Source organism: Papio anubis, chromosome 18 (assembly GCF_008728515.1).
Source record: "Papio anubis isolate 15944 chromosome 18, Panubis1.0, whole genome shotgun sequence".
In the NCBI taxonomy this organism is placed as follows: domain Eukaryota; kingdom Metazoa; phylum Chordata; class Mammalia; order Primates; family Cercopithecidae; genus Papio; species Papio anubis.
In genome coordinates this window covers 42,682,505-42,707,975 of record NC_044993.1, presented here as the reverse complement: position 1 = coordinate 42,707,975, position 25,471 = coordinate 42,682,505, and the positions used below count along the sequence as shown (strand labels likewise).

Genomic DNA, 25,471 nt, shown 5'->3' with positions numbered 1-25,471 from the left:
AGAAAGAGCGGCCTTCGCTCCACGACAGGAATCTCACAACTTTGCAAACGGATGCGCGGAATTCTACCGAAGCGGCGCCAGGGCGCCGCTCCGAGGGCCCCCCTGGGCCCATGGGCCTCCTGGCCGCCTTCCCGACCCGATCCCCCTTCCCACTCGCGCCCGCGAACGTCGGCCGGACTCGCAAGGGTCGGAGGCGGCGCGCCCGGAGAGCCGGTGGAGCCGGGCAGGGCGCGCGCCCCGCGGTCCGCTCAGAGTAGCCGCGAGCCCCGCCAGACAAAGAGGCGCGTCGGGTCCCGGGCGCGGGTAAGGGACGCAGAGGCGCGGGCAGGGCGGCGCGCTAGCCTCGGCCCGCAGGGGGCGCCGTCCGCGGCCCCAGCGCTGGTCCTTACCTTTGAGGACCGAGCAGAGCCGCTCCAGGGCCATGTTCCCGAGCTGCCCGGCGCTTCGCGAGGGGCTGAGGTGGCGGCGGCGGCGGCGGCGCGGCGCTCACGGCCCGGCGCGGCGGCCCCGCTCTGTCCCCATCGCCGGCCAGCAGCTGCCTCCCCGCGAGGTAGGGCTCAGGTCCTGCGGCCCGCCATGCCCGAGGCCCCCGGTGGGCTCCCGCGCGGCCCGAGCCCCCCGACGGGCGCCGCCTCCTGCTCCGCGGCGCCCCGTCCCATCGACCGCCCGAGGGCCGAGGAGTGAGGGCGCGCGGCGCGGGACTGGCTGGCAGCTCCGCCCGCGGCCCCGGTGCGGGATCCACTGAAGTGGCGGGCGCGGGGCGCCCAGGCTCATTTAAGCAGGGAGCGCGAGCGCCGCGTGCCGGCCGCGCTGCCTGTGCGCATGTGCCCGACCTGCCCCGCCCCGCGCCTCGCGCGCCCGCCGCGGCCTCGCGCCCTGGGACGGCTTTGCTCCCCGCCGGCTGCCGTTAGGGCTGGGGGCTGGCGGGCCGCGGGGTCCGCCGGCGTGCGGGGGGCGCGGGGGCGCCTCTCGCCGTGGCTGCGCAGCGGCTTCCTCCGAGAGGCTGGGCGCCGGGGCAGTGCCCGGCCTGCGCCCAGCCGCCCGCGCAGGGCGCCCGGGGCAACTGGCCGAGCCCTCGAGGCCTCTCGCCTGACGGAGGCGCCCGGGAAGCGCGGCCCACCTCGGGCCCGCGCCCTCGCCGGCCTGCGCGGTATCCGCCAGCCCTCGCAGACAGAGGGGCGCCGGCCCCTGGTCCCCTAGACCTCCATTGAAGGTCAAAACTTTGCTCGACCCGGGGCAGAGAGGCGCGGACCTCGGCAGAGGGAGCCCGAGGCTTTCCGTGCTCTTCGCGCCGGTGAGTTCCCGACCCGCGGCGCTGCCGGCGTTTCCCCGGCGCCCGCCAGGTTGACGGACACTTTAGTACCAACTCCTGAGACTCCCCTTCATGAAGTAGGTTTTAGGGAATAGGAAAGTCGAGGCCAGAGAGGTGAAACCATTCGTCCAGAGCCACACAGCGAATGAGCGGCGGGGCTGTGCACCCTCCCCACGGGCTGCCCTCTTAGCAGCTAGCCACTACGCTGGGCGGTTTCGCCCGCTGATGGGAGTCTCCAGGTCTGCCAAGAACTGCCTGGCTCTTGGTGGTATTCTTGATCCTGCTTTATTTTCTCCATAGCGATTATTACACTGATACGACATTCCTTATTTATTTGTTCATCCTTTATATTTCCTTCACCCCCACACCATTAAGATATCAGCTGCTTGCAGGCGGGGAGACTGCATTCTTTTTTTTTCACTCTACACATATGTATTGGGTGTTAATTATGTGCAAAAGACAATGATTGGTGCTGGAGATACAACCGTGATCAAGGCCTTACCATAATAGACTGTTTATGCCTGTCTCTCTGTGTAGTAGGAACTCTGTAAATGTTTGTTTAACCAATTGTAGCGAAAGACAATGTCAGGCAGCCGAAACATTTTTCAAGTATTAAGCTCTTTTCTCTTACTTTGTATTCCTCCAAGAAAGACACAAAAGCATAAATCACGAGATTTACAAAGGAAAAACATATTTAACACCAATTAATACCCAGGTGTTTCCCCCTTTGCCGTGTGCTATGGATGGGGGTATAAAAGATGGGTAAGTTTGGGTTCCTAAAGGTAACCACCTACTACAGTTAAGATCGCGTGCAAGAATCAATTAGGAAATTAAACATTTAAGAACTTTTTCCCGTGGATATAAAAAGGTGGCTCACGCGTGTAATCCCAGCACTTTGGGAGACCGAGGCAGGTGGGTCACCTGAGGTCAGGGGTTCGAGACCAGACTGGCCAACATGGCGAAACCCCGTCTTTACTAAAAATACAAAAATTAGCTGGGTGTGGTGGCATGTGCCTGTAGTCCCAGCTACTAGAGAGGCTGAGGCAGGAGAATCACTTGAACCCAGGAGGCGGAGGTTGCAGTGAGTTGAGATCACACCACTGCACTCCAGCCTGGGCAACAGCGAGACTCCATCTCAAATAATAATAATAATAAGGTAGCATATTAGTAGAATAGGACAGTAAGAAGACCATATTAAGTATAAGTCACAGACAACAGTGAACTGAAAAAATTTGAGAGGAAGGGGCTCTCAAATAAGGGGCTCTTAAATTAAGAACATAGTAGGTTCTTAATGTGAAGTTGTTGACTGAAGGAAAAATCTGTGTGTGATGTCATCAGAGAAGGCTTCCTGAAGGAGGTGACACACAAACCATGGAAATGCTTGGAGTGGCAAGAGGAGAGGAGGCAGAAGAAGAGCTCAGCAGGCAGGGAGCAGGGTGAGCCTAGAACGTGGGGTGAGTGTTGTGTTTTGTATTAAAGATGAGGTTGGACATGGTGGGCTTTGATTATGGAGATAGGTGCTCAAATGCTAGTTAGGTGAATGATTACTTTTAATAGTGGAGTAATGGAGTTCTGGGAAGATTCTTTTGGCAGTTGAGGTTGTAATAAAAGGGGAGAGATTAGAGCAACCACAAGAATACCAAAAGTAGATCTATAATACTTCTACATTTACATTTACTTTAGAAGCTCTGACTTGTATTATTTTGATTAAACCTAAAAAGTCTTTTCCTTTAGAATGTTGGCTTGGAAGTAGATTCCAACTGGGAATGTTCATTTTGTGGCTCCCTTTTAAGACACCTACCTTTTAGATGTGCTGGTGGAATCGTCTGCAGTCGATTTTTCGAGGAATGTAGGAAAGCACAGATCAGAGCTGAGACTACTGTGTGGCCATATGTTAGCCAAATCAAAAGGGAAGCAGTTTTCATATCTCTCACTTGGGCGTTGAATTATTATTTTCCTGGAAGATCACCCAGTGGCACCCAGTCTGTTCCCAGATTACCTGGCAGTTTCCGGGTGACTGAGGACTCGGCTTTCCTTGTGTCCTGCTGGTGTCCCAGGCATCCATTCAGGCCCTCCAACTCCTCACAGTCATTCCTATAGCTTGAATTGGGTTTTCTCTAAGTCTCATGTAGTACTTGAATGGTATTGCATGGCATTTACTTGTTACTAGAATGAATCTTTTTTTTTTTTTTTTTTTTTTTTTTTTTTTTGAGATGGAGTCTCACTCTGTCACCAAGGCTGGAGTGCAATGGCTCCATCTCTGCTCACTGCAACCTCTGCCTCCCGGGTTCAAGCGATTCTCCTGCCTCAGCCTCTCAAGTAGCTGGGATTACAGGTGCCTGCCACTACACCTGGCTAATATTTTTCTTTGTATTTTTAGTAGAAATGGGGATTCACCATGTTGGTCAGGCTGGTCTCGAACTCCCAACCTCAGGTGATCTGCCTGCCTGGGCCTCCCGAAGTGCTGGGATTACAGGTGTGAGCCACCACACCCGGCTGAATGAACCATTTTTTAAAAGAAAGCATTGTATTGCCATTGTTTATACACTTAACAGATTTTTGTTGTGTCTCTGTTTTGCTGTTGTTTGGGAGTGTTAACATTTTATTACATTACAGCCAAGGAAAGCAGGTTGTTGCGTTTGGAGATTGTTACTGTCTGTGTCCCCTCCTAGTTCATATGTTGAAGCCCTAACCCGCAGTGAGGCTGTATTTGAAGAGGAGGGCCTTCAGGGAAGTAATTAAGGTTAAATGAGGCCGTATGGGTGGGTCCCTGATCTGAAAGAAATAGTGTCCTGTTGGGAAGAGACATCAGAGAGCCTGCTGTCTCTTCATGCACAGGCACCAGGAAAGGCCATATGAGGACACAGCAAGAAGGCAGTCATCTGCAAGCCAGGAAGAGCGTCCTCATCAGGAACTGAATTGGCTCCTGCCTTGATCTGGGACTTCAGCCTCCAGAACTTTGAGGAAGTATGTCTGTTGTTTCAGCTACCTAGTCTATGGTATTTTGTTGTGGCAGGCTGAACCAGCTAATACAGAGATTATAACTAAGGAAAGTAGAGGAATTTTAAAAGAACCAAACTTTTATGTGCAGAAACTATTTGTATATAATATGGATCTTGAACTTTACAGGGTGCAAATATGGCTACAGCAATGGTGACGTTTAGTGAAAAACAATCAGGTGGGTTCTCAGTATATGAAGATTTCAGTGTTTATTACACAACTGTAGGTTTTTTAGGGGGGGGAAATTGTAGTTTTTTTTTTTTTTGAGACGGAGTCTCGCTGTGTCTCCCAGGCTGGAGTGCGGTGGCGCGATCTCGGCTCACTGCAGGCTCCGCCTCCTGGGTTCACGCCATTCTCCCGCCTCAGCCTCCGAGTAGCTGGGACTACAGGCGCCCGCCACCACGCCCGGCTAGTTTTTTGTATTTTTAGTAGAGACGGGGTTTCACCGTGTTAGCCAGGATGCATTCTATTAGTCTGCTCAGGCTGCCGTGGCAGAATTACAGTGTAGCTATAGACTGGGTGACTTACAGTGTAGAAATGTATTGTCTCAAGTTCTGAAGGCTGGTTTCTGCTGAGGCCTCTCTCCTGGCTTGCGGACTGTCACCTTCTCACTGTGTCTTCAGTGGCCTTTTACTCTTTCTGTGCGCACCCCTGGTCTCTTCCTCTTCTCATAAGGACACCAGTCCTATTGGATTAGGGTCCAACCCTTCTGACCTCATTTAACCTTAATTATTTCCTTAAAGGCCCTGTCTCCAAAAAGTTATATACAGGGGTAGGGCTTTGACATGTGAATTTGTGGGAAATGCAATTCAGCCTATAAAATGCATGAACCACAATCATTCCTGTGTTATTGATATTGAAGAAGAGCTGTCAGGGAGTCAAAGAGTTCTTTTAGTAACACTGTCCCCTAAACTTCTAAATGTCTGGTTAGCATAATTTTAAACAAAGAATGCTTTTAAGAAACATTGCTTTCTACTAATACTAAAATATTTCTTCTTTACCAGGAAAATTTCAAATTGTTAAGAAAATTTCTGGTCATTAGGAGAGAGGCCTCAGCAGAAACCAGCTTTCATTTGATTGTGAAAAACTAAGAAATGCCCTAATTTTAGTCATGTGCTGCATGACGACCTTTGGGTGAATGATGGACCACATACACAACTGTGGTCCCATAAGATTATAATACCGTATTTTTACTGTACCTTTTCTATGTTTAGATATAGTTAAATGTACAAATACCATTGTGTTGTAATTGCCTACACTATTCAGTACAGTCACTTGCTGTACAGGTTTGTAGCATAGGAATAATACGCTAAACTGTAGAGCCTAGGTGTGTAATAGGCTACACCATCTAGATGTGTGTAAGGACACTCCATGAAGTTTGCACAATGATGCATTTCTTAGAATGTATGTCTGTTGTTAAGTGACATATGACTGTATATTTCTAAGAATAAAGTTACTAACATATGTGGTATCTTTTTTTTTCTTTAAAACCAGAATCCCATGTTGAAGAGAGATGTGTTTTCTTAAACCTGTTTACTTTCTAACCTGGTGTTCTTTTATTAAAAAACAACACCCCCCTCTAAAGAAAACCGTATTTACTAAAAGCTGAAACAAATGCTATTTTATTGGCACAATATGAAACCATAAAGTGTAAATTCTTGATACAGTTATTTGGTAATGTTTGTTAAATAATAAAAATTACTTATAAATTCAACTTAAGGGCTTAATGAACTATGAATATCTGTGCTGGCTTATATGCTTACGCTATTTAAAACAAACATGACTGGAATGCATCTATTCAACTATATGTCACTGTTATTTAATTGTTATATTTTTGAGAAAGGTATATCAAAATTATTGTACCGTTAACAAATCTCAAACTATTTTGTGCTATAAAATATGTAATCTAAGACTTGTAATGAAACTTCTGTTTCTGGATATATGATCTACAAAGGGATCTTTGGGAAAGTTTTATAAGATTTTTTTAAAAAATTGTGAAATATAATCCATATTTAGAAAAGCACCTTAAACAAATATGTATGTACAATTTAATAAAGTGAAGGGCCATGAAAATACTACCCAAATCAAGAAATGAAACATCGCTTATGTACTAAAGTCCTCCATGTGCCTCTGCTTGGTCATAATCTTCTCCCCAGTTCCCTAGAGTTTATCACTGTTCTGACTTTTGTTGTTTCCTACCTTTTCTTTGTAGTTTTTAAAATAAATATATCCTTAAACAATATAGTTTAATTTTTCTTGTTTTGGAACTTTATATGTATGAGTGGATCATGATGTGTGTATGCTTTTGTGTTTTGCTTTTTGGCTTAACTTTGTAAGATTAATCCATGTGGTGTGTGCAAGTATAGTTCATGAAATGTCATGGCTGTATAGTATTTCATTGTATAAAAATCCATGTAGATGGATATTTAGGCATTTTCTAGATTTTGGCCATTCCGAACATAGTTGCTATGAATATTTTTATACCTATAGCCTGGTGCACGTGTGTGAGAATTTCTTAAGAGTAGAAGTGATATGTAGATTTAGAGTATGCATATCTTCTACTCTAAATAAAACCAACCACTGCTTTTACCTTTTTTTTTTTTAAACTTTGTCCTGCTAAGATTGTATCAGACTTTTGTTGTGCCATATCCATACCAACATTTGGCTATTGTCAGCAGTTAATGCTTTTTGTCAATCCTTTTGCTCAATTTTTTATTGAACTGTCTTTTTCTTTCTAAATAATTTTGTAGGATTTCTAGATTTTGAATACAGTCATTTTTATTTGTTGAAAATATCTTCATTTGGTGACTTGTCTCGTCACACTTTCAAACTTCTTATAGTTCTTGTGGATGGAGTTACTAATTTTAATATACTTCAATATATCAGAAATTTCCTTTATAGTGTTTTTTTAATGAATAGGAAACCCACCCTCACTCTAGTATCATGAAGTTATTAAATTAAGTACTAGAAGCATTCGTATTTCACCTTCAATCCACCTGGAATTGATTTTTCTGTGCGATGGGAGTGCCGTTATCTTTTAGTTAATGAATTGTCTCAGCTTATTTATTGTTAAAAGGCTGTTCATATTCCTCTGCTCTGTGGTGTTACCTCCTTCCTGAATCAAACGTCTATGTATATGAGTCTTTCTCTGCACTCTCTAATATGTTCCATTGGTCTATCTCTTCACCAATACCACACTCTGTTAATCACCTTAACCCTTTTTTTTTTTTTTTTTTTTTTTTTTCAGAGACAGAGTTTCGCTCTTGTTGTCCAGGCTGGAGGGCAATGGCATAATTTGGCTCACCGCAATGTCTGCCTCCTAAGTTCAAGCAATTCTTCTGCCTCAAGACTCCCGAGTAGCTGGGATTACAGGCGTGTGCCATGACGCCAGGCTAGACAGGGTTTCACCAAGTTGGCCAGTCTGATCTCAAACTCCTGACCTCAGGTGATCCAACCATCTCGGCCTCTCAAAGTGCTAGGATTACAGGTGTGAGCCACCATGCCTGGCCTAATCACCCTAACTTTATTATTTTGTTACCTGGTAGAGCAGGTCCTTGTTCTTTTTCAAGATTATCTTGGCTGTTCTTGTTCTTTTATATTTCCGTATACATTTTAGAATTCTACCTCTTAACAAGCTCAGCAACACAACACCCCATTGGGATGAGTGGAGTTGGGAGGGCTTCGACATCTTTACCATTTTGAGTCTTCCTGTCCATTAACATGGTACAGATGTGCATTTATTGAAAATTTCCTTAGTGTTTCTCAGAAAAGTTTTATAATTTACCAGAGATGTGTACCACATCCACATTAGCACTTTGAATTGTCAGCATTCTTTGTTTTATCCATGAAAGCATTCTTTATTCATGATAGATACGTAGTGGTATCTCTTCATAGTTTAGTATTCATTTCCCTAATGGCGTATCCTGTTGAACATCTTTTCATATGCTTATTTGCTACCCATATATCCTCTTTATTGAAGTATCCTCAAATTATTGCCCACTCAAATTGTTTTTTATTTTTACTGGTGAAAAGATGTCTATTTAGAATTAGCCAGCTGGACTCAGTTTAGATGATTCCAATTTTGTTGGCAACATCCAAAGCATCATAAACAGGAGCCAGTCAAACACACGCCTTCTCTCCACTGGGCCTGATTGATCAGGCCACATCAGTGTCACAGATCTGCTCCACATCCTGTTCGCTCTGCTGCTTGTTGGCTTTGCCATCCACAATGACCTCAAGTGTGTCGTTATCTTCTGTCTTCTTCATGGCACACTCGATGGTCAGGGGGAATCAGGCAGAGTGGTCAAGCTTGTTTCTCCTGGAGGCACTCTTCTGAGGATATCTGGGTTTCTCTAGAGCTGTAGTGTTTTGAGGTGCTGGAAGGTGGGTGAAGTGCAGACACCCCTTTTTGTGTGTGGCTGTGGATGCTTTCCAGCACTGCCTTCTTGGCCTTCAAAGCTTTTGCTTTGGTTTCAGCTTTGGGAGAGGCAGGAGCTTCCTTAGGTGTCATCTTGTCCGAGTTTTTGTATTGTTGAGTTTTGAGAGTTCTTTATAGATTCAGATACAAGTCTGTTGTTGGATAGGTGATTTGAAAATATTTTCTTGGCCGGGCATGGTGCCTTATGGCTATAATCCCAGCACTTTGGGAGGCTGAAGCAGGTGGACCACTTGAGGTTAGCAGTTTGAGACCAGCCTGACCAACATGGTGAAACCCTGTCTCTACTAAAAATACAAACATTAGCCAGGCATGGTGTCACACACCTGTAGTCCCAGCTACTTGGGAGGCTGAGGCAGGAGAATTGCTTGAACCTGGGAGGCGGAGGCTGCAGTGAGCCGAGATCACACCATTGTACTCCAGCCTGGGTGACAGAGCATGACTCCATCTCAAAAAATTTTTTTTTTTCTTTGCACATATAGCTTGTCCATTCTCTCAGAAGTGTCTTTGTCTAAGCAAACATTTTTAATTTAGATGAAGTCACATTAGTTTTTAAAAATAATCATAACTTTGGTGTCATTTCCAAGAACTCTGCTTAACCCTAGCCTATGAAGATATTCTATGTGTTCTTTTAAAGTTTTATAGTTTTACATTTTATATTTAAATTTATGACCCACTTTGAGTTAATTTTTGTGTAAGGTGTGAGGTTTAGATCAAGGTTCTTTTTTTCTCCTTTGCCCTTTGTATTTATGGCAAATACCGATGATCAATTTTTCTGACACTGTTTGTTGAAAAGACTGACTTCCACTTAGTAACTTCTACATCTTTGTCAAACATCAAATGTCTATATTTGTGTGAGTTTATTCCTGGACTCTATTTTATTCCATTGGTCTATGTGTCTCTCTTTGCCAATACCACACTGTCTTTATTACTCTAGCTTTATAACAAGTTTTAAAGTCACATAGTTTGATTTCTTCAACTTTGTCTTCTTTTTCAACATTGTTTTAAACGAGTCTATTTTCTCTTTCATATAAGTTGCACAAAATCTTGTCCATGTCCACAAAAAGATACTGCTGGTATTTTGATAGGGATGGCGTGAAATGTACAGATCACTTTGGGGAGTATTGGCATCTCCTAATCCATGAACATACTTTCTATTGAAGTCTTCCTTGGTTTCTTTCATCACGTTTCTTCTTTAATATGTGCATCTAATGTTATAAATACCACCCCCCAGCACTGCCTCCTACAAATTTTGTTATATTGTATTTTTCATTTGGCTCAAAATATTTTAAAATTTCCTTTGAGGCTTCCTGTTTGACCCTATGGTTATTTAAAATATCTGGGTATTTTCCATGGATCTCCCTAGTTCAATTCTATTATAGTCTGATAATCTACTTTGTATGATTTCTATTCTTTTAGATTTGGTAGGACTTGTTTTATGGCCCAGAATATGGTCTGTCTTGGTAAGTGTTCCATGTGCACTGAAAAAGAGTATTTTGCTGCTGTTGGTGAGAGTGTTATATAAATATCCACTAGGTTAGATTGACTGAGTGCTTTTCAGGTCAGCGCTAAGCTTTCTGATTTCCTGCCTACTTTTTCCTTCAGTTACCGTAGAAAAGTGTGGATGTCTCCCACTTAAATCGTGAGTTTGTCTGTTTCTCCTTACAGGTCTGTCGGCTTTTACTTTTTAGTTTATGAACACTTAAGATTTTTATGTTAAGAGGGGACTGATCTTGGGTGAGTCTGCTCTCCAGATGAGGCTGGCAGATGAACAGTGATGACACGCCCAGAAATTAGGATAGTAAGTCCTTTATTCTTGATGCTGGATCTGGACACTACACCACAGCATCCACCAGAATGAATATTTAGGGTTTTGTTTCTTTTTATGTTTTAGTGGTATTTTCCTAGGAATTGTTCCATTTTGTATAAACTTTCAGATACATTGGTATAAAGTTATTCTCCAAGTCTTCCTACTTTTAATAAATAGATTATCTGTAGTTATACCCTTTTCATTTTTGATACTGGTTATTTGTACCTGTTTTCGTTTTGTTAGAGGCCTTTGGGGCATCCTGTGCCCTGTAACTGATGAATGTGGGAATGTAAAGGCCCAGCCTTCATATTCTAACTTGGGACAGGTTAGGAGATAGGAGAGGTCATCCTATCTCAGAACTCGATGTAGGGTTGTTATGAGGCATTCCATTGAGAATGCACCACAATTTGATTTTTCTGCCTAATCTTGTGTCCTTCCTTTCCCTTGTACAGTTGTGGATCAAAAGCACTCCCTAATCTACTATCTATTAGCCTTTTAAAATAACTGGTCAGGTGCAGGTAATCACAAGGGCTGGTTTTAATTCACGTTTATCCTGAGGAGTAAGCCCTTAAATATCCTAGATCAATCCCAGGTATACCATCGAGGTCTGCTGGACACGATTTAAGTTTTTGTTTCTTTTTATGAGGTATTCTAGCTACTTGCAAGGATGGGGAAATGTAAAGGGCTAGTTCAAATAAATGGTGTATTAACGTATTTACAGTATCTTCAAAATGATTATTCTTAATTACTCTTCCTAGCTCCCCAAAGATGGATAACACTAACATATAGTCAGTGGGAAAGAAATCTCAGAAAATGTTCATTTGTCACTGTAATGGGAAATGGGAAGGAAGAAAAACAGCACTTATCAAGCATTTTCTATGTACAAACTGCCATTTCAGACTCAGAGCAGTCCTTGAAGGTAGGTATCACTCACTACCTTTGTTTTACAGATGAAGAAACCAAAGTTCAAAGAAGTGACTGATTCAGTCATGAAATCGGGGAGTTGGGCCCTGAATCCAGATTGGTCTGACTTCAAAGCCTTGTTCTCTTTCCACTGCAATATTCAAAATTAAAATAAAGGTCTTGGCCGGGCGCGGTGGCTCAAGCCTGTAATCCCAGCACTTTGGGAGGCCGAGGCGGGCGGATCACGAGGTCAGGAGATCGAGACCATCCTGGCTAACATGGTGAAACCCCGTCTCTACTAAAAATACAAAAAACTAGCCGGGCGTGGTGGCGGGCGCCTGTAGTCGCAGCTACTCGGAGGCTGAGGCAGGAGAATGGCCTGAACCTGGGAGGCGGAGCTTGCAGTGAGCCGAGATCGCGCCACTGCACTCCAGCCTGGGTGACACAGCGCGAGACTCCGTCTCAAAAAAAAAAAAAAAAGGTCTTGTTAGTGATTCTCAGTGTTGTGACACTTTTTTTAATCTGTTGTCCCTTAATAAATGATATTGAAGTTGCATTTGGAAATACAGAAACAGTATTAATGTCACTGATTGTAGTTTTAATTGTCATTAACATTTTATTTGTCTTGTAAACCCTGACTCCACATCAGTTTTAAGACTCAGGCTATATCAATAATGAGCCCAATTGTCTTTGGGAAAGTGTCACATAGTGCCTAGGAGAGTGCTGTGGGTTGATAACTAGTGAATTTAACTGAGTATTACAGTCAGGAGAGTCCTATCTTGCCCCTGACCCACAGAGAGGCAGTGGGCAAGTCACCTTACCCGTCTCCCAGTCCAGATAAATGCTTTCGAAAGCTCTAAGGTCTCTTCATGCTCTGAAATAATTATTTAAAAACTCACTGAAATACTTTGTTTCAATAAGGAATATTTATTAAGAAGACATGTTAACATGCTTAGATACAAAGTAAAAACACATGCCATTCTCAGTAAACTGAAGAAAAAAATAAGAACAAAATTGTTTTCAGAGAAACTTTTTGTGTTTTATAGGCATCACATGTCCATTTGCATATTAGAAAATTATTAGCATTGATAAACTTTTTTTCTCAGTCTTAAAGTCTTTTTAAAGTAACTTTTTGGAAATGTGAAATTCACAATATAAAATTTGCATTGAAGTCTGAATGTAAATTATAGACTTCTCCAAGCCTTTGAGAATAGAAATGTGATTGAAGATTTGCATTCCCAGATGCTGCCTACAGCAGTTTCCTTTCAAGAAATCAAATGTTCTTCATTATCACATGATAAGGATCAGTTTTCAGAGGAAAATTTTTAGGACACATTAATTCTTGGAGAGTACTATAATTTTTAGTTAATATGAGCAAGTAAATCTTTATGTGTCAGTCGCCAAAAATTTAGCTTTTCCAAAGAATATTTCTTCATGCCTGAAAATAAAATTCTATCAAATCTACATATTTCTATAATTAGATATATAAGTCTAATAAGATCATCTAAAATAGTAATAATGACAACTACCACATATTGAGCACTTACTCTGTGCTAGGCACCAAGCTAAGCACTTCACATACATCATCCCATTTAATGTTTACAATAACTCAAGCAAGTATCATTAGCCCCACTGAATAAATAAGAAAACTGAGGCTACACAGGTTAAACAAGAGTCAAGTTCAAACAATGACTTTGTAAGTGGTGGAATTAGGAGTTTAAGGCAAGTCTGTCTTACTGTGCTACCAAGTCAGAGCCCGATCACTATATTGTATGTCATCAGTGAGAGACCCCTGACCTGCTGTGATGAAGCTGAATGCATAATGACTCTGTGATATATTCACAAAAGTATAATTTGCATCATTAGAATAAGAAGCAAGACCAAGTCAAGTGGACACAAAAATTCCTGCTCATTTAATTATTTTTATTTACACACATCTTTTTCCATCATCATGACACTAATAAGAGTATAAATACACAAACACGGGAGTACATGCAACACATTCCACAAAGGAACAGAAATGTACAGCACTACGGAATAAAGAACCCAAACTTTTTATATACAAAGTGCTTTAAAAAGAAAAAGGACCTTGTGACATATTCAAACCATATTTATTTGAATACTTTCCAATAATTACCATGGGATACATCATTTATAAATAATATTTAATCTCCCCTATTTTTTAAGCCAGAATTTGTGTTTCAACTAATCAAGTGAACAGCCATTCCATTATGTAACATTAAAGGCAAGTCACATAGCATCAAAATGAAACCGGTGGGCTTCTTGTCGTTTTTCTCTATCATCTGCTTTCTGAAAAAGAATTTTAGACTCGTTTATAAATGGTAGAGAAATGTTACAAAAAGATTCATTTCTGAAATACACTGATTCATTTTTAAAAGTCTCCAGCAATTAGTAGATAATAGATATGATTTCCTAATTCTAGTATTTTTGTAGTTTATAGTAGCTGTTTTATAATTAATGACTAATTGAATAAAAAACAAGAAATGCTTGAATACTTAGGGCACATTAAATACTTAGGGTCCTTAAACACTTAGCTTCTTATCACTTACTATCTACTTGAAAATAGGAATAAGCATTAGATTCTATAAGGATAAATCAATGATTGCATTTTTCTCTCATTCTTAACACTGATGTTAATAAACAAATCTAATGGCTGGGTGTGGTGGTGGCTCATGCCTGTAATCCCAGCATTTTGGGAGGCCAAGGAGGGCGGATCACTTGAGGTGAGGAATTCGAGATCAGCCTGGCCAACATGGTGAAACCCTGTCTCTACCAAAAAAATACAAAAATTAGCTGGGTGTGGTAGTGGGCACCTGTAATCCCAGCTTCTTGGGAGGCTAAGGCAGGCGAATCGTTTGAACCGGGAGGCAGAAGTTGCAGTGAGCCAAGATTGCACCACTGCACTCCAGCCTGGGTGACAGAGTGAGACTCTGTCTCAAAAAAAAAAAAAAACAAAAAAAAAAACACAAAAACCACAAACAAAACCAAATCTAAACTAATTATATTAAAGTACTAATGTACTCATTATTTTTTCATTAAATTGTTAATTTAGCAGATATTCATTGGCCCTTTGCTTCTAATACTCCCAATACCAATACTGTGTTTGATATTTTAATATTAAAAAAACCTCAGTTTTGTATCTTGTTCTCCAAAAAGACAAACACAAAACATATTGTATAACTGTAATTCAAGATAAAAAGTGAAAAATGTTACCAAGTCTAAGAGACTACTTCTAGATCTGGGTGAGGAAAGGGAAAGCTTTGAAAAGGCATAGAAAGTATTTGAAAGCATGGAAATGGGGAGAGTGGCATTCATTCCATGCTGGGGTTACAACATGAGCAATCATGAGAAGGCTGGAAGGAGCACGAATATGTGAAAGGAGCTGGTAAAAAATAAGACTGTGGAGTCACATGGAAGTCATACGCAGGCCAGGCCAAGGATTTTATACATAAAAGGCAATGGATATTCACCAGAGCTTTTTGAGCAGGGGAGTGACATGATGAAGGCTAAACTGAATGATGAGTGTGCTAAATGGAATGGAAAGGGGAGAGAACGGAAAGAAAGAGACCAAGTAGGACGTAAGAAGGGGCTGGGTGAAGCAGTGCAGTAGGAATGTAGAAGTGGAGTCAGCTGTAGAACTTCTCACAGAGGCAGAGTCCATAGGCAATTGATGAAATCTTGTAGGCAAGTAAGACAGATGAAGCTTTAGAATGCTGGTTTTGAGGTGTTGTAAGTCATCTAGGTTGAGCTATCATGGTGATAGTTGGAAATGGGGAAGGACCTTTAGAGATGAGAGCTGGGGATATCTGAAGCCATGATTTTTGATGAAATTGGCAGGTAAAGTGTTGAAAGAAGAGGGGCAGGGACAGACACTGGGGAAAGCTTGCAGTGAGAAAATGGTAGAAGGAGCCAGCCTGCTTAAGTAAAAAAGTGGTTAAAGAGGTTCTACCTCTTTGAAATACCACAGTGCCACAGGAGACACAGTACATACATGGTCAAATATATACTTGTACTTAAAACTTTAATTTTTGGCTACTGCATAATTATTGTTATAAGCATACAATGTTTATGCTGTAATCAGATCTACTGAGGAATTAATGAAATTAATTTCCTTTGCTTCATAGGTCAAGAACTATGGAATCTTTCAGATGATATTGTGATACTCCTGGACAAAGTATGTATGGTTGTCCTTGATCTTACTCTTAAGTTGCAATCTTAAGGTTAATTGAATATGTAATTGCATGTTACTGTTTTTGATATGTAAAGGAGTGATTTTTTTAAAAGCGACGAAAGTATGAAAAAGAGAACATTTATGGAACAACTAGTATGTTCTCTTTTTCATACGTTAAAAGAACAAAGATGGTAATTTTAGTTAGCAAAAAATGATTATGATGGCATGACAATCCAGAGTGTAGGTGCAAAAAAAGAAAAACACCTTTCTTTGGGGCCACAAAGAAGCCCTATTTTGAGGGCACTGATTGGAACCCATATACAAACAGAAACTAGCTTTTTCACATATATCTAAACTGCTAATAAATTTACAGTGATAGCCTCTTTTTTCTTCACATAAACATTGCATAAAAATCTTTTACATATTTGGGAGTTTTGTTTTCAATTATTATTTAGAGTATTATACTAAAGAACAGAAATCAGTTTAATGCAAAGAATACTTAATAGATGAAAAAGATGTTTATGGCTTTTTTCTTTTTTGAGACAGGGTCTCACTCCTTTTGCCAAGGCTGGAGTGAAGTGGTACAATCGCAGCTCACTGCAGCCTCAACTTTCTGGGCTCAGGTGATTCTCCACCTCAGCCTCCTGAGTAGCTGGGATTACAGCTTGCATCATGGTGCCTGGCTAATTTCTTTATATTTTGTAGAGATGGGGTTTCACCATGTTGCCCAGGATGGTCTCGAACTCCTGAGCTGTAGCAATCTGTCCACCTTGGCCTCCCAAAGTGCTGGGATTACAGGCATAAGCCACCGTGCCTGGCTGTTTATTGCTTTAGTTGTTACCTTCCACCTAAACCCTGAGAAAATAATTTAACCTCTTTTCACTCTAATTCTTTTCAAAGAGGTAGCTGTTAATCCTAGCCAAAGAATGTCCATGACTTTATCAGTAGATACTGAACACAAGTTCATTTTTAAAAATCATTATTATTTTTCAGGTCATTATGAAAGTGTTTCTAAATGCCTTTTGATTTCTGAATGATCACTTTATTACTATTGTACAGCATCAAACTTTTAAAGTAGACATCTCCTGTGATTTGTATGAATTGATAGGAGACATTAGTAACTTCCAGGGATAAAATAATCATCAATAAAATGATGCTTTGGACAGAACTTGAAAAATGATGAAATTCTAGTCATATGAAAAAAGTTTAAAATAAACATAGTGTTTTTAAAGAGCAATGTATGTATTACTAGAATAAATTAACCAAAGTTAATGTTTCATTTAAATGAACAAACCTTTTCCTGCCAATGTAAAATGCCAATTATTGCCAAGATGAAAACACAGACACCGATGAGAGCTATGGCAGTAAGCAGAACAATGTTACTTGGTGTAAGATATAGTTTGGCACTCCAACTGTAGATAAAAACAGAACAAATTAAAATTACAAATTTTACTTAAAAATAACAAAGTTATATTGAGACCCCAAAGCAAAACAGCTTATTAATTAATGAAACAATGTATTCATTAAACCATTCATTCATCTGTCCATTCATTATAAATAAAACAAAAGCAATTATAAATCAGATAGTGCTGAGAATATTGATGATGCTGTGGTTTATATTTCACCTAGACAACTGAAATAGAATTTTTGATGAAATATTTCAATGTTTTTCATCTTCCAAGTTTGATCCTGTGAGAATTATTCTTAGTAAACATATCCAAGGGTACTTTGGACAATCATGGACATTTTTTTTACATCTTGATTTACCTGCTTAAGTTGAAATCCTGAACTGTAAAGCAAGGGAGTCACATGATCCTACAAGCCTTCTGTATCATCTCATTTTTGACCTGTGTCACATATGTAATATGACCAACTAAAACATAAATATTTTGAATGTTGATGGCTTGTGCAGGACTTCTATAATTTTTGTATCATGTTGGAGCGATTACTACAATGACTTTTAGGTTCAGATCACTTACAAAATCATCTTTAGTCCCTCACTGTTAATGGCAATATATAGACTAGAGGTCTTCAGTAAACAGAACTAGCTCTTTCCTTCTAAAACAGTCTGTGTAATATAGTATTTGCACACCCTGAAAGCCTAAAACTAAAGACTGTATCACCAACTCTGCAGGTTGTTATATACACATAACTTTTTGTTCTCCCTAGAAATAGGTAATGGCTATATTTTTATTTTAAAAGTTTAATAAAGGTAAGACTGTTCTGGTAAATAGCAAGTAGCTATTGACTTATTCTGGGATAATTAAAATTTATTGATCCATAAGTTAGCCTCTAGTCAATAAACCTCAAAATATACCTCAAAAACTAAAATCAATTAGGTTTTTATTATGAACATAAATTTGAAAAGAACATTTCTTTGGAAAGAGTAAGAGAAACATGAAAAATGTTGAGATTATGGAAAAAAGCTATGATATAATTTTCTGGAAATTCAGAAGAGTAAGTAAACCTTAAAAAACCAAATACTGTTAATTAGTTGAAAGCTACTCTTAGTGTTGTACTCATACTTAAGAAAACAGTTCTTTTATGAGATGTTTTTGTTAGTTATACTTTTAAAATAGATTTTTAACAAATCAGGAATATAAGTGTTTTGGTAAAAAAAAAAAAAGACAAAAGTCAATCCTCAGTTTTCTACTCAGAGGCAGTCACTCTTACCAGTTTCCTGCATATCCTTTCGGAGATATTTTATACATGTATGAACATGTATGTGTAGATAGCTCCTTTTTTAATCACAATGGCTGCTCATTACATATACTCTTCTACATTTTGCTGTTGCTTCTTTTGTTTGTTGTTTTGCTTACCACTCCATCTTAAGAGACTGTTCTATGTCCGTGGCAGTGAAAAAAAGTCATGCTACTGAGCTGTATAGAAGTACCCTACTTTATATAGTTTCCTACTCATGGTCCAGATTTTCTAGTTTTACTGTAAATTTCATCTATAGAAAACTAACACATACAATATAGGCTCATTAAAAAAATCTGAACCAGGACTATAACTGTTTCAATGATGTCATCTTATTCCAAGCATAAGGCTGCAATAAAGTTTATTTTCTTAAGTAGTTTGGTTCTAAAGCCCATTAATCTACCATAAAGTGCATCTGCTGGTATGCTGGTAAACTGGCTCTGAGGTAGAGAGGGGTTGGGGAAGCCCTGTTTATGGTACTTGCCAATTTTCATGGAGTAGATTCTCCCACCATAACTGATTTCAGTGTGACCTCACTGAATAGAGATGCACAGAGTCAGCTCATGAGGTGGCATAAGCTGGTTTCGGCACTCAATACATTCGATCGAGATGTTTAATAAAGAATGATGAAGCTGGTATTTTCAGAGGGAATGTAACAAGCAGGGGACCCCACTGGTTACATATTCATAGATAAATTCACCATTTCTCTTTGGTTATTTTCTCATGTTGATATTTGTCTAGCATATTTTTCCCTATGAAATTTAAATGTTAGTGAATACTTTTATCGCGTAATTTAAAAAGAATAGAATCAATCTAGAAATTTAAATAAAAATGAACAAAGATTATTTAAGGATTTAGAATTAAATGCTGTATTATGAAATGAATGTATTCTGTTAATAAGGATAAAAATACCTACTGTTCGTTTACCATATGCTCGGCACTGTGTTAAGTGTATTTCACCCTCAGATGCAGAAATTGAGTCTTGGAGAGGACAAGGACTGGCTCCTACTCTTGCAGTCAGCCAGCAATGGAGCTGAGTTTTTAGCCTACATCTATTTAACTCCAAAATTTGTGCCCAACCACTGTGGGATATATAGTACTTCTCAAGTAATTTATTTAAAAGATCAGTGCTTTATACAAAGATTTAGTATCCTGAAATTTTGAATTTATAACTAGTAAATGGAAGAGCAGTTTATTTAAGCAGAATATGTATAAATCCCTAATTAGTTAACCTGCTGTTTTTCTCAAAGGATTGAATTTGTTCTTCATGAAAAATGTCTGGGGCCGTTTATGTAAGTATGTTTAGTCATTTAAAGTTTGCCATCAGCAAATTAGGGATGGGCACTCATGGGAACACAGCAGGAATACGAGAGAGTTTAAAAGACATCACTGTATCTATAATTCAGAGTTAGCAGTGTCTTTACCAAATCAGTTCAAGCAAGGACATTACCTTCGAGGGACATTGTGAGGGTATGGAATGACAATTAGCTGGGAATTTGGAATGATTGCAGTCCACTCTTGTTTTCGTATAGACTGGAAGAAGAATTTAAGAACATTTAACATTTAGCACATTTAAAAAACACAATTCCTATTCTAAATAAATAAGGAAAAATGTAGCTTCTTTGAGAAATTCAAATTCTAGGTATGGATGAAGCTATGTTTACCAGTATTAAGCCAAAAATAAGGCTTTTGTGCCATCTGTTGGAAAATTTTCTCATCTTTTCAAGGAAAGATTATATTTGTGTTTTATGAATTCATTCATTCAACAAATATTTATCAGACACTTATGTAGCAGGCACTGTTCAAAGGGTTATGTACAAATGCTGCTTGGAGCTAAAATTCAAGTTAAGGGGAAACTGACAATAAACAAAGCAAGTAAAATAATATGATTATACATATAATATAAATAATACACATATGTATAATGGTATTTACGTTAGTAAAATATTTATGTGCATGTTAGGTGGTGAAAAATGTTAGGATGAAAAAGCAGGATAGATGGATAGGTGAGGTTTCTGGGTGAGGAGAGGGGAAAACTACACGGTATCTTAAAATCATGATGTGCTCCATGTAAGATAAACTTAGGTCACTACCAATACATCTTTCTTTATTCTTTAAAGGGAATAAAAATATTTGATTTATTTGAATTAAAATTCAATTACATTCAAATTATTTAATTTAAATACTTAAATAGTGAATATTAAAACATAGATTAATTGTAAACAAAATGAATTTTCACTCACTTTTTCTCCAGATGGACGGGGAATACCAACATACAGATGGTCAAGAAAATTTGCGCTCCGACCTAAACCAAGCACGTTGTATGGTAGTTGGAGAGCTAAATGTGCAGATTGGCTGAGTTGACCAGCTAGAATTATTCAATTAAAAAAAAACATTAAAAACATCTCTGGAAACATTGCTCCCATCAAATATTAAAATGATAAAATGTTAAAAATTTAGGTATTGGAACGTATCATGTTTCAAAATGTGAAGTGAAACATAGGACATTAATATTAATGATTCACTTTTTTCTTGTTCTGAGACATGGTCTCACTCTGTCACCCAGGCTGCAGTGCAGTTGCACTGCACTGAACCTTGACCTCTCAGGCCCGAGCTATCCTCCTTCCCAGCCTCCCAAGTAGCTGAGACCACAGGCTTGTGCTACCAGGCTCGGCTAATTTTTAAATATTTGTGGAGATGCGGTCTTACTATGTTGCCTGGCCTCCAACTCCTGGGCTCAAGTGATTCCCCTGCCTTGGCCTCTCAAAATGCTGGGATTACAGGCGTGAGCCACCATGCTCAGCCAATGGTTCACTTTTTAAAGAAAACAGATTTACTGAGATATAATTCACATACCATACATATCACCCATTTAAAGTGTACAGTTAAGTGGTTTTGAGTATATTCAAAGAATTGTTCAGCCATCACCACAATCTAATCTTAGAACATTTTTATCACTTGAGAAGTAACTCCATACACATTAGTAGTCATGTCTGTTTCCAGCCCACACACTTCCAACTGTATGTAGTCACTAATCTGCTTTCTGACTCTATAGATTTGTCTATTCTGAAGATTTCATATAAATTGCAATCATACAACGTGGTCTTTTGTGACTGGCTTCTTTCGCTTAGCATGTTTTCAAGGTTCATCTATATGGTAGCATGTTTCCATACTTTATTACTGTTACTTGCCAAATAATAAATACTCCACTTTGTTATATATACATTTTGTTTCATTAATTAATTTCATTAATTGATGGACATTTCAGTCATTTCCATTTTTGGTTACTAAGAATAATACTGCTGTGAACATTCATATACAGGGTTTATTTTTGTATTTACTCTTGTTTTCCTTTCTCTTGATTATGTAGCTAAGAGTGTTTAACATCATTGGGAACTAACTAACTGTTTCCAAAGTACCTGCACCATTTTATGTTCCCACCAGCAATGGATAATGGTTCAAATTTTTCCACATCCTCAGTGACACTTTTTATTGTGTCTTTTGTATTACAGCCATGCTCGTGGTTGTGAAGTGGTATCTCATTGTGGTTTTTACGTGCATTTCCCAAATGACTAATAGTCGTTAGCCATGAAAATGGTCAATAAACACATGAAAGATGCTCACTACACACACACACACACACACACACACACACACACACACACACACACATCAATTAAGTAAAGCATCTGGCCCTGTAGGCACATTTTCTGTTGTCTTTTTTTTTTTTTTTAAAGAAATGTGTATTAGCCTACTTTCCTGTTTCTTTGTATGTCTTATAATTTTTGTTGAAAACTGGACTTTTAAGATAATATTGATAACTGTGGTATCACTTAACCCCACCCAAAGATTTGTTGTTTTTGTTACTGTTTGTTTAGTGACTTTTTTTTTTCATTTAGTGAATTCTGTGGATTCCGTATTCCCTGCAGTGGTTGTCCCCAAGGTCTTTTTAATTTTTAAAGTTTTTATTCTACATCTGGCTTCCTACTTGGCATATCTAGGTCAGTATTATTTAGTGGTCAGCCAGTGATTTGTTGTAAGATTTCCTTAAATCTCTTGCCTGTACATCTTCCACTTTTTGTCAGAGTGACTTGTGTGTGAAGGCATGCCTTCAAAGTTCAGATGGTTTAAAGGACAACCTTAGTTTTCATTTCCTGCTTATGCAGGGCTTCATGGTGAAGCAGAAGGGAGCTGAGTATTTGAATGAGGTGTTTTCCTTTCTAGGAATTTGCAGTCTTCTAGATCCCCAAGAATATGCTGTGGCTTTTTAAAGCTGCCTATGTTTTCCAGTTTTCTAAGAATTCCTCTTATATTTTGACCAGTTCTTGTTTCCTCCACCTTTAATCACAGGCTTAGGTAGCTGAGATGTTGCCAGCAGATTACTGTGTTTTTGGTAATGCCCTAGTCAAATGAAATAGCCAAGATGCTGAGAATGAAGATTTTCCAGGGAGTTGCTAGTCCAAAATGTTGATAGTAATAGGGATGGAGATTTTCATGCAGCTCCAAGGAGGTCATATCCATTGGCTGTGAAGCCGCTGGCTTTCCATGGCTACTGCACTACTCAGTTGAGAAGGGAGGCAGGATGGGAATAGCTCCAAGTTAAAAATGCCATAGATTCAGTGTCTTATCAAGGATCAGTAGTTTTCCTTGGAATAGACAATATTCAGTCCATTGTGTGGCTTTCGTTAATTTCCAGAGTTCTGAAATGGTGGATACTATATGGTTGGCCAATATTTTTGTTGTTGTTCTTTTTGGGGGCTCTGGGAGAGCAAGTTTGTGTGGTCCTTACACTGCCATTCCAATAGTCAGTCTTTCCCTATTGTAATTCACTTTTATAGAATGTATGGATTTTCTAGGTATTTTTCTATGTGCTTAAACTTAACATTTAAATGACAAAATTAATATATAAATATTTTAATATTCAAAGGGACTCTGCTAAACATCACTAATGTTATCCAAAAATATGCAATCACTGGAAAGTATATTTACCTGATTATTTATATAGTTCTTAAGTTGGAAACAGTAAGGTATAATGAAAAGGAACATGAATTTAAGGATAGGCATTAACAATGTGTATGAAACTGAAAAGCAGTATAGTGAACAGCATGGGCTGCAGAATTAGTTCACCTGATTGAAAGATAATGTTTAAAAGTAGAGTACCTCACATAGTAAATAATCATGTTAGCTATCTTATTAAGATCAAATTTATTCTTACAGAGTAGAATTAAAAATTAAACACAGGCCGTTTATGCCTGTAATCCCAGCACTTTGGGAGGCCAAGGCAGGTGGATTGCTTGAGCTCAGGACTTTGAAACCAGCCTGGGCAATGTGGTGAAACCCCGTCTCTACAAAAAATACAAAAATTAGTCAGGCATGGTGGTGCATGCCTGTAGTCCCGGTTACGTGGGGGCTGACATGGGAGAATCACCTGAGCCTGGGGAGGTTGAGGCTGTAGTGAGCCGTGATTGTGCCACTGCACTCCAGCCTGGGAGACAGAGTGAGACCCTGTCTCAAAAACAAACAAACAAACAAACCCAAAATTAAGCATAAGCTGATTTCATGACACTACTAGCAAAGACTGACTTAACAGAAGTAAACCAAAAATAAAATTCTAACTGTTGGACCCTCCCCTCAGGCACTCAAAAGTTAACCTGAAAAACTAGTTCAGGCCATGATGGGAAGTGAGGGTCAGATATGCCTCATTATACTCTCCTTTCTGTTGGAATTCAGGCACAGCTGACCAGCATTAACATCAATAGAAAGCCCTTAGGACTGACAGAAAAGACTGTTTAAGGCTGATAAGAAGCATTTACAATCTACTCTCTCTGAAGCCTGCCACCTGGAGCCTTCATCTTCATGATAAAACCTTGGTCTCCACAACCCCTTATATTAAAAGACTTAAAGTTTGACTCTTTTTGTCTACATGACATCAAACTAGGCTTCTGTTTTCCTCTTTATACTATTAAAATTGCCTATGCAATAAGCAAGCTTAAAAGTATTAAGGAGAATAATCAAAGTAAAATTATCCAGCAACTTAAAATGAAGAGATAATCATTATTACATTTTAGCATACTTTTGGTCACATACTTTTCTTCTCCAAGGCAAGTGCATGCACAAATACATTTTAGCATAGTTTAGTACTATTTTCACTCAGTATTATTTATGAGTATTTAGTCATCATGAAAATTCTTGAAAAATAAATAAGCAGAGAGAAAAATGATGGAAACACTAAAATCCCATTAAGAGAAAGCCAAAGGAAACACAGTGAAAAGACATGTATTAGTATGTATACGTCTAAAATTATTTTTCTAAAGTGATATCTACCCAAACATTACAAAAATATAATTTTTCTGCCTATATAATATCTTATTTAAAAATTAATTCCTTATTGTTGGAAATAAAGGAATTTTCCTAATTCTTCACTATTAAAAAAAAAAGCTTCAGTGAACAACTCTGCAAATCAATATTTATTTGCACCCAGATTAGTTTGTTTGATTCCTATATACAGAACACTGGATCAAAGAGTAGTAAGTTTAAAACTTATTGTTAAATATAGAAACCCTGTTTCCTAAAGAGAGGGTGCATCACTTTACATTTCCATTAGCTTTCAATGAAAGCATCCATTTCAATCCATTCTTATTTTCTAATTGAGCTGTAATTCAATTAACTATTTTAACAATTTACTATTTTAATAAAGTGTAAAATCAAATGGCCTTTAGTGTATTTGCAATGTTGTGCAACTATCAATTCTCTCTCGTTTGCAAAATTTTTCATCATCCTATACCAACACCCTGTACCGGTTAAGTAATTACTTCCCCTTTTCTCTTCCCCCAGTAACCTCTAATCTGCTTTCATTCTCTATGGATTTGTCTACTCTAGATACCTCATATAAAAGGTACCATACATGTGACCAACTGTGTCTGGCTTCTTTCACTTAGCATAATGTTTTCAAGGGTCATATAAGTTATAGTATCATTACTTCATCTGTTTTTTATGGAAAAATAGTATTCCATTTTATGTATATACTTTGATTTGTTTATCCATCCAGCTATTGATGGATGTTTGGGTCGTTTCTACCTTTTGGCTATTATTAGTAGTGCTGCTATGAACATGGATGTA

General features: G+C 39.1%; 2 protein-coding genes and 2 long non-coding RNA genes across 10 annotated transcripts in view; 2 read left to right on the top strand and 2 right to left on the bottom strand.

The window, feature by feature from the left end:
- Positions 1 to 828, bottom strand: part of NETO2 (neuropilin and tolloid like 2) — a 62,377-nt gene extending 61,549 nt beyond the window's left edge. Inside the window, exon 1 of one of the 5 annotated variants that reach the window (XM_003916842.4) lies at positions 390 to 828. In XM_003916842.4, the coding sequence (XP_003916891.1) occupies positions 390 to 423 (34 nt within the window). In that variant the 5' untranslated portion in view covers positions 424 to 828. The remainder of the gene's footprint in view (positions 1 to 389) is intronic. The other 4 variants (XM_003916843.4, XM_009196376.4, XM_009196374.4 and 1 more) reach the window with 4 other exon arrangements.
- A 37-nt stretch (positions 829 to 865) lies between these two features.
- Positions 866 to 20,807, top strand: LOC103880415. Of its 3 annotated transcripts, XR_002519381.2 has the most exons (7): positions 1,064 to 1,294; positions 2,651 to 2,766; positions 4,151 to 4,279; positions 11,316 to 11,476; positions 15,606 to 15,655; positions 19,603 to 19,644; positions 20,607 to 20,807. It is a non-coding gene; the product is annotated as an uncharacterized LOC103880415 (long non-coding RNA). The 3 variants fall into 3 exon arrangements; XR_002519382.2 differs by lacking the exon at positions 2,651 to 2,766 and having other exon boundaries at positions 1,070 to 1,294; XR_641411.3 differs by lacking the exons at positions 2,651 to 2,766; positions 4,151 to 4,279 and having other exon boundaries at positions 866 to 1,294.
- On the top strand, positions 4,286 to 6,562 carry LOC110742083. Its single transcript, XR_002519385.2, has 2 exons — positions 4,286 to 4,490; positions 5,317 to 6,562. It is a non-coding gene; the product is annotated as an uncharacterized LOC110742083 (long non-coding RNA).
- LOC101018926 (T-cell immunomodulatory protein) overlaps positions 13,351 to 25,471 on the bottom strand; it is a 202,296-nt gene continuing 190,175 nt past the window's right edge. The window contains exons 9-12 of the mRNA XM_031657927.1: positions 20,596 to 20,720; positions 19,803 to 19,885; positions 16,947 to 17,064; positions 13,351 to 13,770 (exon numbers count right to left, since the gene is read on the bottom strand). Of these exons, the coding sequence (XP_031513787.1) occupies positions 13,711 to 13,770; positions 16,947 to 17,064; positions 19,803 to 19,885; positions 20,596 to 20,720 (386 nt within the window). The 3' untranslated portion in view covers positions 13,351 to 13,710. The remainder of the gene's footprint in view (positions 13,771 to 16,946; positions 17,065 to 19,802; positions 19,886 to 20,595; positions 20,721 to 25,471) is intronic.